Below are 19,413 nucleotides of genomic sequence, written 5' to 3' on the forward strand. Positions count from 1 at the left end.
AAGGGAGTACAATGGAAAATGTTGACATGAAAATTTCTTCTAGTGAAAATTCTGATAAAATAATTTCTTGAATTTTTGCTTTGTGAAATTCAGTCCTTGTAAGTCTCTTCAGTTCACATCCTTTCTTTTTAAGTCATGGATAAAGATCTTGAAATAGTCTTTTATGGTACCACTTATTGTAGCCTTTTGGTGTGCACTTTGTGCACTTGAGTTAGAGTGTGAAATACAGCCTTTGAAAAGTTGTTTTATATGCAGTGACTTCAGATATAGCTCAAATGATTGTCAGTGGAAAGTTGTGCTTGCTTTATGACCTCATGATTAAAGTTCAATTCAGGATCATAAAAATCTTTGATTTCCCAAGAAGACTAACCTGGTTATTGTTGTGAGAGTGTGTATGCATGTGAAAGGTAAAGAAAAGAGGGAGGACCTTTGAATGTTTAGTTTAACATCAAGAGCTGGACAAGATGCCAGGATAAAGTCTCAATCAGGTAAGTATGTAAAACAGCACAGAACAAAGGAAATCATTTCCTCTGCAAGCTTTCTCTGGCGGTGGCCATTGTCTCTCCCACATTCCTTATACTACAAGGATTGACAGTGGTTGGAATAGGTGTCTTCCTTGTTGTATTTTCTTTCTGGTATCTGGGGTCTTGCTGATGGGGTTGGGGGAAAAGACTGCCCCTTCCAGGGTTCGCTAATTCCTAGATATAGTAAATGACTTGCCTGTGAACCAGCCAATCCTAAGTACAGGGACCCACCTATATATCCACCCGTATATCCACATTCTCTATCTGCTTCTTATATTCCAGGAGATAATATTCTTTCCCCCTAATCTCCCTATAGCCAAGTACCAGACAAGTAGGGATCACTCCTGTAGGCCAGAGCCAGCCAACGTTATTCAAACAATCCAGTCCTGATCCTGTTCAGTTGCTTACTTGAAAACTCCAATAAAGGCTTTTGTCCATGCTTTCCCCTTGCTCCTTCTGACCAACCCTGTTGCTTCCCTGTGTGGCCCTGCATGGTGTGCCCCCTCCTCTTGTAAATTATAACTAACAAATTATCTTTTCAATGGCAATTGTCTCCTGATCTGTTGGCCTCACTATACCTGAATAACACCAAAATTCTGGTACATTTTAAACACTCACGAATGTCATTGTTTCCTTCCTTCTTACTCCCCTATCATTGAATCTCATTTTACTAGTCTATACCATAGGACAGTCATCTACAGACCACCAGTTCAGTCCTCCTTCCATAAAGATTTTAGCTACTATTGTCAATTTTCCTAAGCATATGTTTTAGTAATTGCAATTGCTATATAGATGATGTTTCCAGTAACATGGCCTCTCAGCGCCTGCAATTCCTGTCTTCCAGTAATCTTGTTATCCATTCTACCTCAACTACTCACTGCCATGTCAAATCCTAAATAGTGCTGTTATCAATAACTGCAGCCCCCCATCATCTTGATTCTAAGAATCTTACTCTCTAACTTCTACCTCCTGTCTTTCTAGCTTATTCCCTTTAGGACTTAAATTCATTAATTGCAGGTCCTGGTATAGTTAATCATACTACTTTTTTTTTTTTTTTTCCTGAGATAAAGGCTTGTTCTGTCACCCAGGCTGGTGGGCAGTGGCGTGATCTTGGCTCACTGCAACCTCTGCCTCCAAGACTTAGGCAATTCTTGTGCCTCAGTCTCACAAATAGCTGGGATTACAGGCGTCCATCACCGTGCCAAACTAATTTTGTGTTTTCAGTAGAGACAGGGTTTTACCATGTTGGCCAGGCTGGTCTCGAACTCCTGACCTCAAGTGACCCACCCGCCTCAGCCTCCCAAAGTGCTGGAATTACAGGCATGAAACATCAAGCTCAGCCTACATTTAAATTTTCTTTTATCCTCTTACGTCCTCATTTCCCTCCTTACTCAGCTTAAATGCCTTCCACTATCACTGTATTACTCCCTTTGCATACAATTTCAACTCTGTTGTTCCCTTTGAATTTGATTTGTATGTCAAAACTCCAAATCTTACATTCAACTCTGACCTCCCCACTTCTACATTCACACAGCTGAATGTGGCTGGAAAAACACACAGTCATGCTAACCACCAGTAGGCACTTAGTGCTGTTAGTCATACTACATGCAATCACCTGTATTTCCTCTTTTTTTTTTTTTTTTTTTAGAGATGGCATTTCATTCTGTTGCTTAGGCTGGAGTGTGGTGGTGCAATCATAGCTCACTGTAACCTTGAATGCCTGCACTCAAGTGATCCTCCTGAGTAGCTGGGACTACAGGTGCATGCCACCACACCCGGCTAATTTTTCTATTTTTTGTAGAGATGGGGTCTTACTGTGTTGCCCAGGCTAGTCTAGAATTCCTGGGCTTAAGCAGCCCTCCCACCTTATCCTCCCAAAGTGCTGAGATTACAGGTATGAGCCATAGTGTGTGGCCAATCACCTATATTTCCCTAGTCCTGTTGGAGTTCCCACTTTCTTGGAGTATCATTTTATACTTCCTCTTTTCTGAACCTTCAGCCGTTCCTCTTCATTCTCACTTTTGATGACCTGCTTTCTATTTCACTGAGAAAGTCAAAGCAGTGAGAACTTTTACAAACTTCTTTCATATGTATGCACATATTCGCATTTGTACCTATATGCTTTATTTTCCTCCCTGTTATTACTGATGAACTGTCAGTGCTTCTAAAATCAAATCCTCTATTTGTCCACCAGATCTCATCCTATTCCTTTTCACCTAGTCAGGGACATTGTTGCAGCAGTTTTCATCTTTCCACAGAAAATTTCTTCTGTCTTAGATCTCCTCACCTAAGCATGGTATTTTCTCCCCTACCTAAAAAATTACTCTTTCTAACCTGCTTTCGCTTTCAGCTAATACTCCACCAGCTAATACCCTAATGCTCTGCTCCTTTTCACATCAAAGCTCCTCAAGAATTATCTATCACACCCTCACCAATTCCTTTCCTCCCATCTACTCTTTTTTTTAAATGGATATAATATTCACATACTATAAAACTGACCATTCTAAAGTGTATGAGTCAGTGGTTTTAATATATTCACAATGTTGTGCCACCAGCGTCACTAATTCCAGAATATCTTCATCATCCCAGAAAGAAGCCCCATAGCCATTAGCAGCCACCCCTATTTCCTCCTTCACCCAGCCACTGGCGAACAACCTACTTTCTGTCTTTAAGGATTTGCCTATTCTGGTCATTTCATATAAATGGAATTATACAATATATGGCCTTTTACGTCTGGCTTTCTAAACTCAACATGATATTTTCACAGTTCATCTATGTTGTGGCATGTATCAATACTTTATTCCCTTTATGGCTGAACATTTTATTATATGATAAATCGGGGTCATAGGATCATCCTCAGGTTTGATGATTTGCTGAGAGGACTCAGTACTCAGTGTATAGTCATGCTAAAGGCTATGATTTACTACAGAGAAAGGAAGCAAAGGGAAAAGCCGCGTGGGGCAAAGTTCATGAAAATCAAGGCATAAGTTTCTAAGGGTCTTCTCCCAGTGGGATCACAGAGGACGTGCCTAATTTTCCCCGCAATGAGTTGTGACAATGCTTCTGAAATGTTGCCAACAAGAGACACTCATTAGAAGCTCAATGCCCAGGGTTTTTTATTGGGAATTGGTAACGTAGGCACTTCCGCCCAATGTGTACCCCAATTCCAGACTCCCAGGAGGAAAGTCTGTGTTCAGCATAAACTATTGCTTGCATAAATGGTTTAGACAGAGTGAGCCACCTTTACATTTAGAGAATGCTAAGAATACTGCCCAAATCCATGTTTCCAGATATCAGCCAAGGGCCAAGCTTATAACGAAATCTTTCAAGTTATAGCAGTCAGGCCTGCTATGTTACCTATTTTCCCCTACATATGGATATACTATATTTTGTTTACCCAGTTATCAGATGATAGGCTTTTGGGTTATTTCAACTTTTTGGCTGTTATGAATAAATCCGCTATGAACATTTATGTATAAATTTTTTGTGTGAACATACATTTTCAAGTCTCTTATATACCTAGGAGTGTAATTACTGGGTCATATAGTAACCTTTTCAGGAACTGACAGACTCTTTTCCAAAATGACAGTACCATTTTACATTACCACCAGCATGTACAAAATTTCCAATTTCTCCATATTCTCAACATGTTACCTCTTTTTTTAAAAAAAACTGTACCTACCCTAGTGGATGTAAACTGGCATCTTATTGTTTTCATTTGCATTCCCATGATAGCTAATCATTTGCATTCCCATGATAGCTAATGATCTTGAGCAATTTTTGTATACTTATCAGTTATTTTTATATATTCTTTAGAAAACTAATCACATCCTTTGCCCATTTTAAAATTGGGTTCTCTTTATTGTGCTTTAAGAGTTCTGTGTATATACTGGAATACTAGACTCTTATCAGACATGATTTGCAGAAGTTTTCTCTCATTCTGTGGGTTCTCTTTTAGGGTATTCTGGAAATCAAACATCTTTAATTTGTGTCATTTCCACTTTATCTTTCCTTTAGTCACTATGCTTTTGATATGTCTGAGACACCAAGGTCATGAAGATTTATGCTTATATTTACTTATAACAGTTTTGTACTTTTAGCTTTTCCATTTAGGTCTTTGATCTATTCTGAGTTAATTTTTGTACGTGGTATGAGGTTAGGGTCTAACTTCATTCTTTTGCATTTGGATGTTCTGTTGTCTCAGCACCATTTATGGGGGAGATTGTTGTTTTCCCATTGTATTATTGCCTGGACACTCTTGTCAAAAATTAGTTGCCCATAAATGTGTGTTCTAGACTCAGTTCTATTCTACTGATCTACGTGTCCACCGTTCTTATGCTAGTACCACACAGTCTTGATTACTGTAGCTTTGTAGGAAGCTTAGAAAATTGAGAAGTGTGAATCCACCAACTTTGTTCTTTGCAAGATTGTTTTGGCTATTCCGGGCCCCTTGTATTTCAATTTGAATTTGAGGATTGGCTTGTCAATTTCTGCAAAAAAATTAAAAAAAAAAAACCCAGAAAAAAGTCAGCTAGAATTTTAATAGGGATTACATTTAATCTGTAGGTCAGTTCAGAAAGTACTACTGTCTTAACGATATTAAGTCGTCTAATCCATGAACACGAAATGTGTTTCCATTTATTTAGTTGCTTTCGACATTGTTTTGTAGGTTTCAATGAATGTCTTATACTTCTTTTGTTAAATATATTCCTGCTATTTTATTTTTTAGAATATTATTGTAAATGGAATTATTTTCTAATTTCATTTTTGATTGTTCATTGCTAGTATATAAAAACATAATTGATTTTTACATGTTGATCCTGTATCCTCCTGCAACCTTGCTAAACTTGTTTAGTGGTTTTTTTGTGGATTTCCAAGGGTTTTGTGTATACAAATTTGTCATCTATAAATAAAGATAGCTTTACTTATTTCTTTACCATGTAGATACCTTTTATTTATTTTTCTTGCCTAATTGTCCTGGCTAAAACCTCCTATAAAATGTTGAAAGAAGTGTTAAGAACAGACATCATTGCTGAGCTTAGGAAGAAAGCTTTCAGTTACCATTAAAGTATGATGTCAACTGTGGGTTTTTCATGGATGTCCTTTATCAAGTTGAGGACATTCTCTTTTATTCCTAGTTTGTTGAATGTTTTATCATGACAGCGTGTTGGACTTTGTCAAATGATTTTTCTGCTTTGGTTGAAGTGATCATGTGGTTTTTGTCCTTTATTTTGCTGGTATGGTGTATAACATTAATTTTCTGAATTCCTGAGATAAATCTTTTTGTCATGGTATATAATCCTTTTTATGTGCTGCTGGATTCAGTTTAAAATTATTTTGTTGAGGGTTTTTTTTATTTACACTAATAAGGAATGTTGGACTATGTTTTTCTTTCCTTGTGGTGCCTTTGTCCGCCTTTGTATTAGTAATACTGGCCTCATAGAATGAGTTGGGAAGTGTTCCTTCCTCTCCTGTGTTTTTGGAAAAATGTGTGAAGGATTGATGTTAATTATTAAACATTTGGTAGAATCTACCAGTCAAGCTATCTGGTTCTGTTTTTTTTCTTTGCAGGAAGATTTTGATTACTATTTCAATCCCTTTACTTGTTAATAGGTCTACTCAGATACCGTTTCTTCTTGAGTCAGGTTTGGTAGTTTGTGTCTTTCTTGGAATTGTCCATTTCATCTAGATTATCTACTTTCTTTGGCATTATTATTATTATTTTTGAGACGGAGTCTCACTGTCACCTGGGCTGGAGTACAGTGGCATGATCTCGGCTCACTGCAAGCTCTGCCTCCTGGGTTCAAGTGATTCTCCTGACTCAGCCTCCCAAGTAGCTGGGATTACAGGCAACCCACGCCCGGCTAATTTTTTGTATTTTTAGTAGAGACGGGGTTTCACCATGTTGGTCAGACTGGTCTCAAACTCCTTACCTCGTGATTCGCTCACCTCGGCCTCCCAAAGTACTGGGATTACAGGCGTGAGCCATCGTGCCTGGCTGGCATTATTTTTTGTTTTTATTTATTTCCATAGGTTTGTGGGGGAACAGGTGGTGTTTGGTTACATTAATAAGTTCTTTAGTGGTAATTTCTGAGATTTGGGTGGACCCATCACCCGAGCAGTATACACTGTACCCAATTTGTAGTCTTTTATCCCTCACCCTCCTTCCACCCTTTCCCCCACCAATCCCCAATGTCCATTGTATCATTCTTATGCTTTTGCATCCTCATAGCTTAGCTCCCATTTATGAGTGAGAACATACGATGTTTAGTCTTCTAATCCTGAGTTGTTTCTACATCACAGGATAGTTCTCTGTCAGGAATATTCTGCGTTGTCATTTTCAGTCTCATATCCCAAGCTCTGAAGGGCACAGGGATCAACTCAGGCCACGTGCATGGATACTTGACCATTGATGGTTGCTGAACCTTAGCCATTTATGCCATCTCGGTAAAAGCAATGCCTTCCAAGCAAATCTCTGGAATAATTTTACTGAAGCATGACAGAATTCGCACGGAAGAAGACAGCTCCTGAAATATCCATGACAGCTCCCACAGACACAGTGCTCACTGCCCCAACAGGACCCGGGGAACCTCCCCCAAGGGGAAACAGAGGCATCATAGGTTCCAGGGATGAGGTGGCAGTCAATGTGGGCAGCCAACGGCAGCTACGAGTTCAATTTTTTGGCATTATCTATTACTTTTTAACATTTAACATTTTTATAGACTACTTTTCAAAGTTTCTGCTGTTTATTTTTTATTTTTAATTACTTATTTTTGAGACAGAGTTTTACTCTGTTGCCCCGACTGGAGTGCAGTGGCATACAACCTCTCACAGCTCACTGCAACCTCTGCCTCCTGGGTTCAAGCGATTCTCATGTCTTAGCCTCCCAAGTAGTTTACAGGCACCTGCCACCATGCTCAGCTAATTTTTGTATTTTTTTAGTAGAAACTAAAAAAATGTTAGCTAGGCTGGTCTCGAACTCCTGACCTCAAGTGGTCTGCCCACCTTGGCCTCCCAAATTGCTGGGATTACGGGTATGAGCCGCCATGCCCAGCCGGATTCTGCTGTTTTAGATTGACCTTTCTTCAGTTAGTCCAAATTAAGAAGGTTTAATATTATATATGAAAGTGGCACACTAAGGAAACTAGCATTCTTTCTTTTTAAGAATCACCAATGTTATTTAATTAATATTTTATATTTTGTCTTTTAGGATTATATATTCATCAAACAGAAACATAAAAAACTATGAAGAGGAAATTCTTAGGAAAAAGATAGTGGAGACTGGGATATCACAAAAGCAACTTGACATCAGTTTTCCACAGTGTAAAAACTCATCTGATTTTTCTCTTCAGAAGCATGAAATTCCAGAGGATATCAGTGACAGAGATGACGATTTCATTTCCAATGGTGAGGTATTTTTTATGGAGTTTTATTTATAGCCGTGAAAATAATTGTATTCTGATACAGTTAGAGAAAAGCGTACTTCAAAGATATACTTTACTGATTTTTTTTTTTAATAAGCATGGAGAATTGAAAACACTAGTACCGTTAACTCTCAGTTTTTCCCAAGTAATTGGAGATAGGCTTATTATGAATAAATCCATACGTAACTCACAATTCTCCTTTTAGCCACTATGCCTCTGTGTTATTGTCCTTATTATAATCTATGGCAATAAAGAAGCTTTAGCAGAGTCAGTTCTGTTTAATACCCTAATAAAAATGGTAGCCTAGTTTTATGAATATTAAATGGTTAAGAAGTACATAAATACTATAATACATATGGCATTTTACCATGAAAAAGGCCGGAAGTTTGCTTGTCGAAGTGGATTTCAGAAGGGTTGTAGCTTGTGAGTTATTGCAGATTTATGGAAAGAGAATATTAAGGAGGGATGCATGCATAGAGAGAGGTTCTGACAGAAAACCTGAGGTCCCTGGATCAGAGAACAGACCATTTATCACTTGCAGAGCATCTTAGTGCCAGTTCTCAGCTCCTAAACTCTGTGAGGCACTGCAGTGAGGGCCTGATGTTACCCAGCCCATGCAGTGGGATTGCACCACAGAAGAGGAACACCAAAATTAGGAAACTTTAAGCTTTCACAGGTTGCTGGCAGATCTTCCCATTTTCTTCTCTAGAGACAGAAAGACCTTTCTTTGGAAGGTAAATCTTTGGGAGGGGAGGAGAAGGTAGTTTCCTTACCCTGTAATATAAGGAAATGACTTCCAGAGGAGGAAGGTTTCTCAATGTTTCTGAAGTAATACATATCTCTAGTTTCCAAGGCATGTTTGCTGTTTAATCATCCTTTAACCAAGTTTACTGGTGCTCTGCTCAGACAGATCAGACCATGCTGAAACATAAAAATATTCATAGAAAAGTGTCTCCCAATAGTTGGTTATCTGAAGTCAGATGGGAATTTATAAAACCAGATATAGATGGGTGTGTCTTATAACACATGCAGTAAACTGAGGTATCTGGTATTTGGGTGTGCGTGTGTGTGTGCATGGCTCAGTTCAACTGAGTGCAGCTTTCTGCATTAACTTAGTGTTTCTCATCTGAATTTTGCACCTAAGCAAATGCAAAATTTATGTTATGCTCAAAATGTTCCCTAATACATGAATTGTATTGGATCAAACTCATTTTTTCAAAAAAAGTGTTAGAGCAGAATTGATTGTATTTGAAAACATTTGTTGGGCTAAAGGATCTTATTACTGGTGTGTAAAGCAACAATTACTCATCTGATTTATCCTGGTTAGATTCCTGTTATATTACAGTCAACATATCTATTTATGAGTGAATGAATAGACATTCTAGGCCTTGCGGTAGATCATTCATATGCTTTATTTAATTTCGTCTCATAAAACCCTAGGAAGTGTTACAGACTGATTTTATCAATAAGACCCAGATAGGACTCTAAGACTCAGAGAGCATAAGAGACTTTCCTGAGGTCACACACAGCGATTGACAGAGCTGATATTTGAAATCCAGTTTTCTTACTCTAGTCTAAAGCTCTGCTGCGGCTCTATGGCAACCCTTTAAAGTGGCCAAATAAGTTACGAGTTTAAGTGAAAAGAGCCTCTGCCTTTTGACTCTTTTCTCCATCACTCCATGGAAAATCCCCACGTTCACCAGTAACCTCCTAGTTGCCAGCTTAGCAGACATTTTTTTTGTCTACATCTTATAAACCTTTTTGCAGCCTTTCATACTGTTAATGCTGCCCTCCTTGAAACTTCTGTTTTCTGTGACACCATGCTTTCCTGATTTTCTTTCTTGGCCAATTCTCAGTCTTTTTTACTGATCTATCATCTTTCTGCCCCTTAAATAAATGGTATTCTGTAATTTTTTTGAGCTTCATAGCCAGTCACTGACTAAACATATCTGTTAAAGTCTACCTTATTTTTTTATTTTTTAAATCTTTATTGTTTTTAATGAGATGGGGTCTCACTCTGTCACCCAAGCAAGAGTACAGCGTCATGATCTCAGCTCACTGCAACCTCTACCTCCCAGGCCCAAGTGATCCTCCCACCTCAGCCTCTCGAGTAACTGGGCCCACAGGGGTGACCACCACGTCTGGCTAATATTTTGTATTTTTAGTAGAGATGAGGTTTCCCTGCGCTGCCCAGGCTGGTCTTGAACTCCTGAGCTCAGGCAATCCACCCACCTCAGCCTCCTAAAGTGCTGGGATTATAGGCATGAGCCACTGTGCCCAGCCAAAATACATCTTAAATATCTCAAAAGTAACCTGTCCCAAATTCAACTTGTGGGACTCTGTCACCAGTGACTGATCTTCACCAGATCTACTGGCCAAAGTTTGTTGACAAGCAAAGTTATGATAAACAGTTGTTAAAAGAAAAACGTTAGATAAAATAAACCTGAGTTTATTTGAACAAAGAACAATTCATGAATCATGCAGCACTCAGAACCAGAAGAGGTTCAGAGAACTCTGCTCTACAACTGGCCAGTGAGTATGTATAAACAGAACATGGAAGTAAAGTACAGAAATGACTTGATTGGTTATAGCTAAGTGTTTGCCTTATTTGGACATGGTCAGATCAGTTGGCTGCTTGTGATTGGGCAAAGCTCGGCTTCTTATAATTGGCTGAGATCTAGCTATCTATTACCAAAAATAAACACTCCTAAGTTAGGTTAGGTTTTAGTTTGTTTACATACTAAGGTTGCAGTTCCTTAAGTAGGAACTCAAAGTATGGAGGCAGCCTTAGTTCAAATTTAAGTTAACAATTTCTGCCTTTGGATTAGTCTCTTGATTGTGAGATCGACCAAAACCTTGGGCATTGATGCCAGTCTCTTGATACCATCATAATGGACTCGTTTGGTCTCAGAGTAGAACCTACTGGTCTCCATGTCAGGTCAGTTAAATGATTCTTTACATTCTTGCTGTTTTAGTCAAAGTTAAGACCATTTAATGCACGATGGATGGCGGCATACAAATATTTAAGACTCCTGAGAGGATATGGTATGCCAGGGATGCTACTATTATGACTATCAGGAGGCTAATACCAAAAGACAAAAGTGTACTGCCAGGCGCGGTGGCTCACGCCTTTAATCCCAGCACTTTGGGAGGCTAAGGCGGGTGGATCACGAGGTCAGGAGATTGAGACCATCCTGGCTAACACAGTGAAACCCCATCTCTACTAAAAATACAAAAAAAAATTAGCCTGGCGTGGTGGCACGTGCCTGTAGTCCCAGCTACTTGGGAGGCTGAGGCAGGAGAATGGCGTGAACCCAGGAGGCAAAGCTTTCAGTGAGCTAAGATCGCGCCACTGCACTCCAGCCTGGGTGACAGAGCGAGACTCCGTCTCAAAAAAAAAAAAAAAAAAAAAAAAGTGTGCTCCTTTATAGGGGCTCCTACAAACCAAACTGATCAAAATTAATCAAATAAAAATTTAGGCAAGATAGAGAGTTCAATAATATTTGAGTCAAATTGGTCATAGTCTGTTCAGGGAATGATGGTGATTAAGGACCGTAGTTTACTGTAGAATGATCTGATTTCAAAAGGTATCCAAGTTTGTGACCAGCCTGGGCAACATAAGGAGACTCTCTATCTATAAAACATAAAATTAGCTGAGTATGGTGGCGTATACCTGTAGTCCCAGCTACTTGTGAGGCTAGGGTGGGAGGATTGAATTGCTTGAGCCCAGGATTTTGAAGCTATAGTAAGCTATGTTCATGCCACTGCACTCCAGCCTGAGTGACAGAGCAAGACTCTGTCTCTAAAAAATAAAATAAAATTTTTTAAAGATAATCCAATATCGTTGTTAGCCTGATAACACAGGTCATAGTAACCTAGAGACCCACAAGAAGAAACATAGAGATTAGAAATTTTTCTAAATTCTAATTAAGAAGTAATTAATTCTAATTAAAAATTAGAAAAAGATGTTCATGAAGAGGCTTCATTTTTGGTGTATAATTCTGTGATAATACTACCTATATTTAAATATGTATATTTAAAAGTATACAGTCATGTGCTGCATAATGACATTTTGGTCAACAATGGACCACATATATGACAAAGGTTTTATAAGATTATGATACCGGATTTTTACTCTACCTTTTCTATGCTTACATACACAACTACTTACCATTGTGTTACAGTTGCCAACACTATTCATTGCAGTAACATGCGGTGCAGGTTTATAGCCTAGGAGCAGTGGGCTATACCATATGGCCTATGTGTGTAATAGGCTATATCGTCTAGGTTTGTGTAAATACACTCTGTGATGTTCACACAGGAATGAAATCAGCTAACAACGTATTTCTCAGAACTGTCATTAAGGGATGCATGACTGTTATTAAGCAATGCATGACTCTATCTATATTTACATGTAAGTAGAAATATATTTCAAAGGAGAAAGTCTAGATGATTTAACCTTTTTGTTTTATTTTTAATTTACTACTTACATATTCCAACTAATTGAGATAATTATGTGGGAAACCTCTTGGTAATAATAGAAAACAATTTTTGGATGTTTGTAGTATTAAACTATTTTTTAGTCTTGTTTTTCTTTTTTAAAGATAATTATGACTTGGAGCCTGCATCTGAATTAGGAGAAGATTTATTGAAGCTTTATGTGAAACCTTGTTGCCCAGATATTGATATTTTTGTTGATGGAAAACGTTTTAAAGCTCACAGGTAAATAGACACGACTAATTTGCTGTCTTGGTTGTGACTGTAGAGTGTGGAAGGGCAGCTGTCTCTTTCCAGCACGGTGGTTTTCGAGCTTTGATTTTCACACAGGCCACAGGGGTTCCATGAAGGCCAAAGGGATTCCACTGTGGTTCCTCAGGGGGGAGTCGAACAGGGGAAGAGGTTGACCATCAGGCAAGGTTTTCTGCAGGTTTTCACACATGCACACGTGGGCCCACCCAGACATGTGCATGTATATGTTTCTGCCAGAGCAGATCTCATCTATGTTTGGGCATGAACCTAAGATTTTATTAGAAGAAAATGTTCTGCTGCCTAAAATAGATTTGAAAGCCACTGTCACAGAAAATGTAGTTAAATGCAGTTTTTAATTTTATAGGCATTATAGTATTGAGAAGTATTATTTCTACATGAATGACATGTATTTTCTCTGAATGCATTTTGGCTCAGATTCCGTGTTTCAAAATAGATGATGCTCATGAATAGCATTGATTAGGAGGTTTAATATTTCAATGTACTTTTTAAAAACCATTGTTCTGCTTCAGAATTGGGTTGCTTAAACATTCCAGGCATTTAGATTTCAAATTAAAGCCGGTTGCCTGTTTTAGTCAGGCTCTTTGATTGCAAGTAACTAAAATCTGCTTAAAAGCAGAAAAAAATTTAATAAGAAATACATATTATCTTTTGGAACTCAAGGGAAAGAAGTACAGCTGGGTCTCACTATAGACTAGAATCTGAACCAGAAAACTTAGGAACCCAGACAGTTCTTCCTCCTTCTCTTTGTGTTTCAAATAGAATGTTGATAAGAAGTTATTCTGGTGCTTCTGAAGAGGAAGAACCAGAGTATTTGCAGTGGCAAGTGGTAATCTTCTAGGTTCAGGGGTGCACAGCCCTTAATGAAATTAGCAGTGGGTTTAGGTTACTGTAATCCAGCAAGCCAAATAGTGGTAATATTTGTACTCTTAGAAATCACACTGGTTTTGCTAGTTGACAGCAATACAATCCAAGGATTGCTAGTCTGAACTATTTACTATTCAAAATTTAACTTTTCTCTATGGGAATATGTACTTTGTAAATATACATATACGCATTTTCCTAATTCTTGTGAAATCTGCATTAAATATTGCAAAATTCAGAATATAATCTAGATTGATCATTATATTTTCCATCTCATGGGTATATTTCCTAAATCATGGTGTGGGTGTGGTTGTGTGTCTCTCCATCTTGTTTTCATTTTTTTTTCTGACCAACACAATTTTATTTTAAAAATTAATTTTATTTTGTGTCCAGGTTTTTCATGAGACCGTGTGGGCATCCTACCAAAGTTACAGAGCCCTAAAGCTATTGCCGTCATACAGGGAAGGCAGGACCCTGTGACCATTTGCAATATGTCCTCAAACAGTGCCTATATTTGGCCTCTCCCTGTGTACTGCCTGACAATGAACTAACAGGACTGTGTTTTAGGAGCTGGACCTAGAATATTAGGTTTGTATTCCAGGACAGCTCTTGCTCAATTTCTGGTTTATTTTTTTCATCTAGCAATAAAAAAAAAATTCATATTAACTAGAAAGACAATAAGTTTTCCTACTTTTTTCTTGCCCTTATGTAAGTTAGAATAGCAAATTCTAAATTATAAGGTTACCTTCCTAGTCCAGACTCAAACATCTTTCTGTTTATAGTACATACTAATTTTATTATGCAGTTTAAGGAATATTGTGTCAGTAGTTCAGAGAATACATATTCATCTAAAGCCCAACATTGGAACTTTCTCAGTTACTTGTTCTAGATGATCATTGTCAGCATTCTTCTAGTGGTGTGGCTAAAAATCCTTTTGTAATATGGCTGCTTTAATTTTTTAATTATACATACTTATATATTAAAAGATCAATACAAGTACTTACAAAGGACCAGGATTTATGACTGGAATTTTATTCAGTTTAGGTATCAACATTTTTAAAACCTTAGTTTGCTAGTTTAATGTACCCAAATTGTTATGGTCTTCTATTAAGCTAATCTTTCTCTCATGGTCAAGTTACTTCCTCGGTAACAGTTCTTCCAAGGTAGTCTCTCCAGCTGCTCTGTCCATTCTTTACCATGATCCTCAGCCCAATCCCTGGAACACTTTGTATGCTGAAAGACAGTCTGATGCCAGTCACTTGCTTGTGGTGGCACAACTAAGCCAAAGAAATCATTTGTAACAGAGTGGTTAAGAGTGTGTGGACTGTAGGGACAATCTGCATGGGTTTTAATTTCATGTCCACCATTATTAGCTGTGTGAATTTGGGTAAGTCATTTAACCATTCATTCTGCGTTTCAGCATCCTTATCAGAGATGGGGGTTATAACAGTCTCCATCTCATAATGTGATTGTGAGAATTAAATTACAGTTGTTACTGAGCACTCAATGGGCTTACTACCTGATTAGCCTTCATGGATTCCATTAGTCAGTTATGTTACTACTTTTCTGAATATTGTATCCTGGGATACTACTGCACATTACCCCTTGTTGTGGACCTCTGTAACATTATCTTCCTGCCCCAGATGCTCTCAATTACCATATGAATACCATCTGGATATTGTACATTTCTTTCTGCTTGTATTTATTCCTGTCACCTTCAGTCTACTTCTAAGTATCTGCCTGAGTCACTGCATTGCTGACTTCCCTTTTTTTTTTTTTTTTTTTAAGATAGAGTCTCGCTCTGTTGCCCAGGCTGGAGTGCAGTGGCGTGATCTCTGGTCACTGCAAGCTCCACCTCCTGGGTTTACACCATTCTCCTGCCTCAGCCTCCCAAGTACCGGGGACTACAGGCGCCCGCCACCACGCCCGGCTAATTTTTTGTATTTTTTGGTAGAGACGGGGTTTCACTGTGTTTGCCAGGATGGTCTTGATTTCCTGACCTTGTGATCTGCCTGCCTCGGCCCCCAAAGTGCTGGCATTATAGGCGTGAGCCACCGCACCTGGCTGCTGACTTGCCATTTTGTAGTGTAATTTATTATTTTAATGTTTTATGAAAGAAGTTTAATGTTACATTTTTAAGATAATTTGTTGCACTTCTGTGTTCCGTAATTAAAATTCTCTTATGCTGCCTCATTGAAAAAGAGCAGTCATTCTTTTTTTTTTTCCCTAAGACAAAGTTTTGCTCTTTTGCCCAGGCTGGAGTGCAGTGGCGTAATCTCGGCTCACTGCAACCTCTGCCCCCTGGGTTCAAGCGATTCTCATGTCTCACCCTCCCAAGTAGCTGGGATTACAGGCACACGCCACCAACCTTGGCTAATTTTTGTATTTTTTAGTAGAGACAGGATTTCACCATGTTGGCCAGGCTGGTCTCAAACTCCTGACCTCAAGTGATCCACCCGCCTCAGCCTCCCAAAGTGCTAGTATTATATGTGTGAGCCACTGTGCCTGGCCCCGTCATTTCTAACTTTAGCCTTGTGACACTCAAAATCTGGTATATCTTCCAGAATACCTTTCTTATCAGTGCCTGATAATATACCATTAGACATTCATTCATTTGGTTAAGATGTCAAATCTTCCTTTAATATCTCTCTGAATATTTAGTAAATTGGCACTGTGTCCTAAGATCATTGTTCTGTATGTCCTTGAAAAAGCTAAAAGTTTTCTCAGAAGTGGTATGATTTAGTAATTAAGAAGTTGGTCTTTTTGTATTTAGATTATGATTCCACCACTTATTTTGAAAATTCTACCACTTATTAATTGTTGGGAAGTTACTTAATCTCTCCAAGTTTCAATATCTTTATCTGTAAAAGAAATAGTAGTAGAAATTATAGCATGGGATAGCTGTGAAGATTGAATCATATAATGCACATGAAGCACTTAGCATAGTACCTGGCACATTGTAAGCTTTCAAAAGTAAGTGTTAGTTGCTATAAGTATGTAATAGATATCTGTAAGACTGGCACATATGTTGCCTGTTCTAGCTTGCCTTATATCAGGGGGCAAACTGTGGCCTAAATGTGGTTAAGTGGCCTGTTTTTGTATGAGGCAACAAAAAAGCAGAGACAAGTAATGCCACAGGGACCTGCAAGTCTAAAATGCCTTTCAAGAGTCACTTGGGTTTGTTCCCAAACCTGCTTATGCCACTTGAATTTATTTTTTTGATGACAATGAATATAAGTCAGTGATACATAAAATACGAAAGAGAAAAGTTATTGTTCCAGTGAAAACTCGGGTGAGTGCTTTGGGAGGATTAAATAAGGATTAAATAAGGGAAAGGCACTTTAAAAATTGCTGTTGTGGCCAGGTGCAGTGGCTCACACCTGTTATCCCAGCACTCTAGGAGGCTGAGATGAGAAGAGCACTTGAACCAGGGAGTTTGAGGCCAGCCTAAGCAACAAAGCAAAACCCCATCTCTACAGAAAAATTTAGCTGGGCATGGTGGTGTGCACCATGTAGTCTCTGCTAATTGGGTGGCTGAGGTGGGAAGATCATTTGAGCCTAGGGGTTTGAGGTTGCAATGAGCCAGTGAGTGCCATTGCATTCCAGCTTTGGGAACAGAACAAGACCCTGTCTCAAAAAAAATTTAAAAACTAGATATCATAGTGTATATGTGTATTGTTTTTGTGAGAATGACGTTTATATCAGTGAACCCATGTTAAAAAAAAAAAAAAAAAGATGGGGCTTATGATAAAAGATGTGTGAATTAAATGCATATTTCTTCTTAAGTTAGATAGAATAAAATTATAGTATACAGAAATAGCTTTCTTAATTCCTCATTTTTTCAATTAACTAAACGACTATTACTCCAAATTGTGTTGGATAATAGGGTATCCACGGCACTTAACTTCAGAAAAGGCCAGTCCTATGAAAGCTGTAGTCAATGGATGTCACAAAATTCCCAAGAGATGGTTAACTTTGCTTTCACAAAGTTATGTTCTCTGAAGTATTTGCTAAGAAGTGACATGGACAATAGTGATTACTCCAAAAATTTAGATTCGTGACTCTGGATTTAACTCTTACTCAGTTATGTGGAATTAAAGCAAATAAATAAATAAATACATTCTTGGAGTAAGAATACTTTAAAAATTAGTCCTACTAAAATTTCCTTCTCTAGAGCTTCTCTGCATAATCCAGGCCATTATTCTGCCTGGAGTAGTGAATGTAGTTCAGCTAACATTGGGAAGTATTGAATAGCAGTGTACTAAAGCAGCAGCAAGGTGGAAATTAGGGCATCTTGATAGAGCCAGAAGCAGCGTTAATAGTTGAAATTAAACTTAATCAAAAGGAGAAAATAGTTTTTGGCATGATGGAAAATAAACAATTTGGCAAAGATTTTTAATACACCATACCATCTACAGCATTATTTTTTAACCTGAGGCATCTGTCCTAATTAAGTAGGAATGTTTTCTAAGTTTCTGTTTTAAGGTCAGGGTAATTGTTTAAGCCTCAGATGCTCCTAATTTTACTAAAATGGAAATGGCTGACATGCTGTGTTCAAGTCTTCTGAGTAGACACAAAGATGGGATTAGACTTTCAATAAATGTATTAGGCTAAATGCATGTGAGAGAACATAGAAAGCCAGAGAAAACAGAGCTGCTAGACTGCAATGCTGATTTGACTCTAAGTGAAGGAGAAAGAGAAGGAAGTTAGATAGAAGCATCTTAGACTGCAGTGGAGTCCTAAGAAAAGTTGGGCAAGGCCATTAAAGTTCCCATGCCAAAGGCACCCATCAGAGAAGCACCTGTTTTCTAGGGCTAGCCCTGCCTTATTATCCTTGCTAGGCTCAGTCATTGTCGGGAAATAGCTTCTGAGAAGATGGCCTTGTGACCCAGGTGGAATAAATTTCAGAGTGCTGCAGCTGAAGCTGTCGGTCATTACGCAGTCAAAGATTAGAGGGGTAGGCCCGGACCTGTAATCGCAGCACTTTGGGAGGCGGATCACGAGGTGGGTGGATCACGAGGTCCGAGATCGAGACCATCCTGGCTAACTTGGTGAAACCCCGTCTCTACTAAAAATACAAAAAATTAACCGGGCATGGTGACATGCCTGTAGTCCCAGTTGCTCGGGAGGCTAAGGCAGGAGAATCGCTTGAATCTAGGAGACAGAGGTTGCAGTGACTTGAGATTGTGCCACTGCACTCCAGCCTGGATGACAGAGTGAGACTCTGTCTCAAAAAAAAAAAGATTAGAGGGGTATATTCTCATGACTACCACACATATAAATCATGACATGCTATATATATATTTATATTTCTTTACCACTAGGCATAGTCAGATGAAGTAAGAAATGTTAAAAAAAATTTATTGTTTGCTAGGTATTATGGTGCTGAGATTGGGATTCATAAAGAAATGAATGAAGTACTGAGGCTTAAATGGGTTATATATCAATATTCAACAGTGTGATAGAAAAGATTGCCATGGAAAAAAGGCCTGACAGATATCCAATAAACTGCTAAAAGTGGTTTTTTTTAGATCATGGAATTGAAGTAAACAAGGAAGCAGGGTGAGAACTTAAAATTTTCACTTTATCCAATTCTGTATTGAAGTTTATTACAAACATATTGTTTTTATAATTTAAAAAAGTTTTTAAAATCTGGCTTTCCATTTTTAAGGAAAGAATTACAGACTAAAAATTTTTTATCGGCAGCACATATAACACATATAATGTTTTTTTTTTTTTTTTTTTTTTTGAGAGGGAGTCTTGCTCTGTCGCCCGGGCTGGAGTGCAGTGGCCGAATCTCAGCTCACTGCAAGCTCCGTCTCCCAGGTTTACGC

The 19,413-nt window shown here is 38.4% G+C and overlaps 1 protein-coding gene across 1 annotated transcript in view; it reads left to right on the forward strand.

Annotated features, from left to right (window-relative positions):
- BTBD8 (BTB (POZ) domain containing 8) overlaps positions 1-19,413 on the forward strand; it is a 59,605-nt gene that overhangs the window by 13,833 nt on the left and 26,359 nt on the right. The window contains exons 3-4 of the mRNA XM_011973517.1: positions 7,735-7,931; positions 12,553-12,670. Of these exons, the coding sequence (XP_011828907.1) occupies positions 7,735-7,931; positions 12,553-12,670 (315 nt within the window). The remainder of the gene's footprint in view (positions 1-7,734; positions 7,932-12,552; positions 12,671-19,413) is intronic.

The sequence above is a fragment of the Mandrillus leucophaeus genome, unplaced genomic scaffold, assembly GCF_000951045.1.
Source record: "Mandrillus leucophaeus isolate KB7577 unplaced genomic scaffold, Mleu.le_1.0 Scaffold1001, whole genome shotgun sequence".
Lineage (NCBI taxonomy): Eukaryota > Metazoa > Chordata > Mammalia > Primates > Cercopithecidae > Mandrillus > Mandrillus leucophaeus.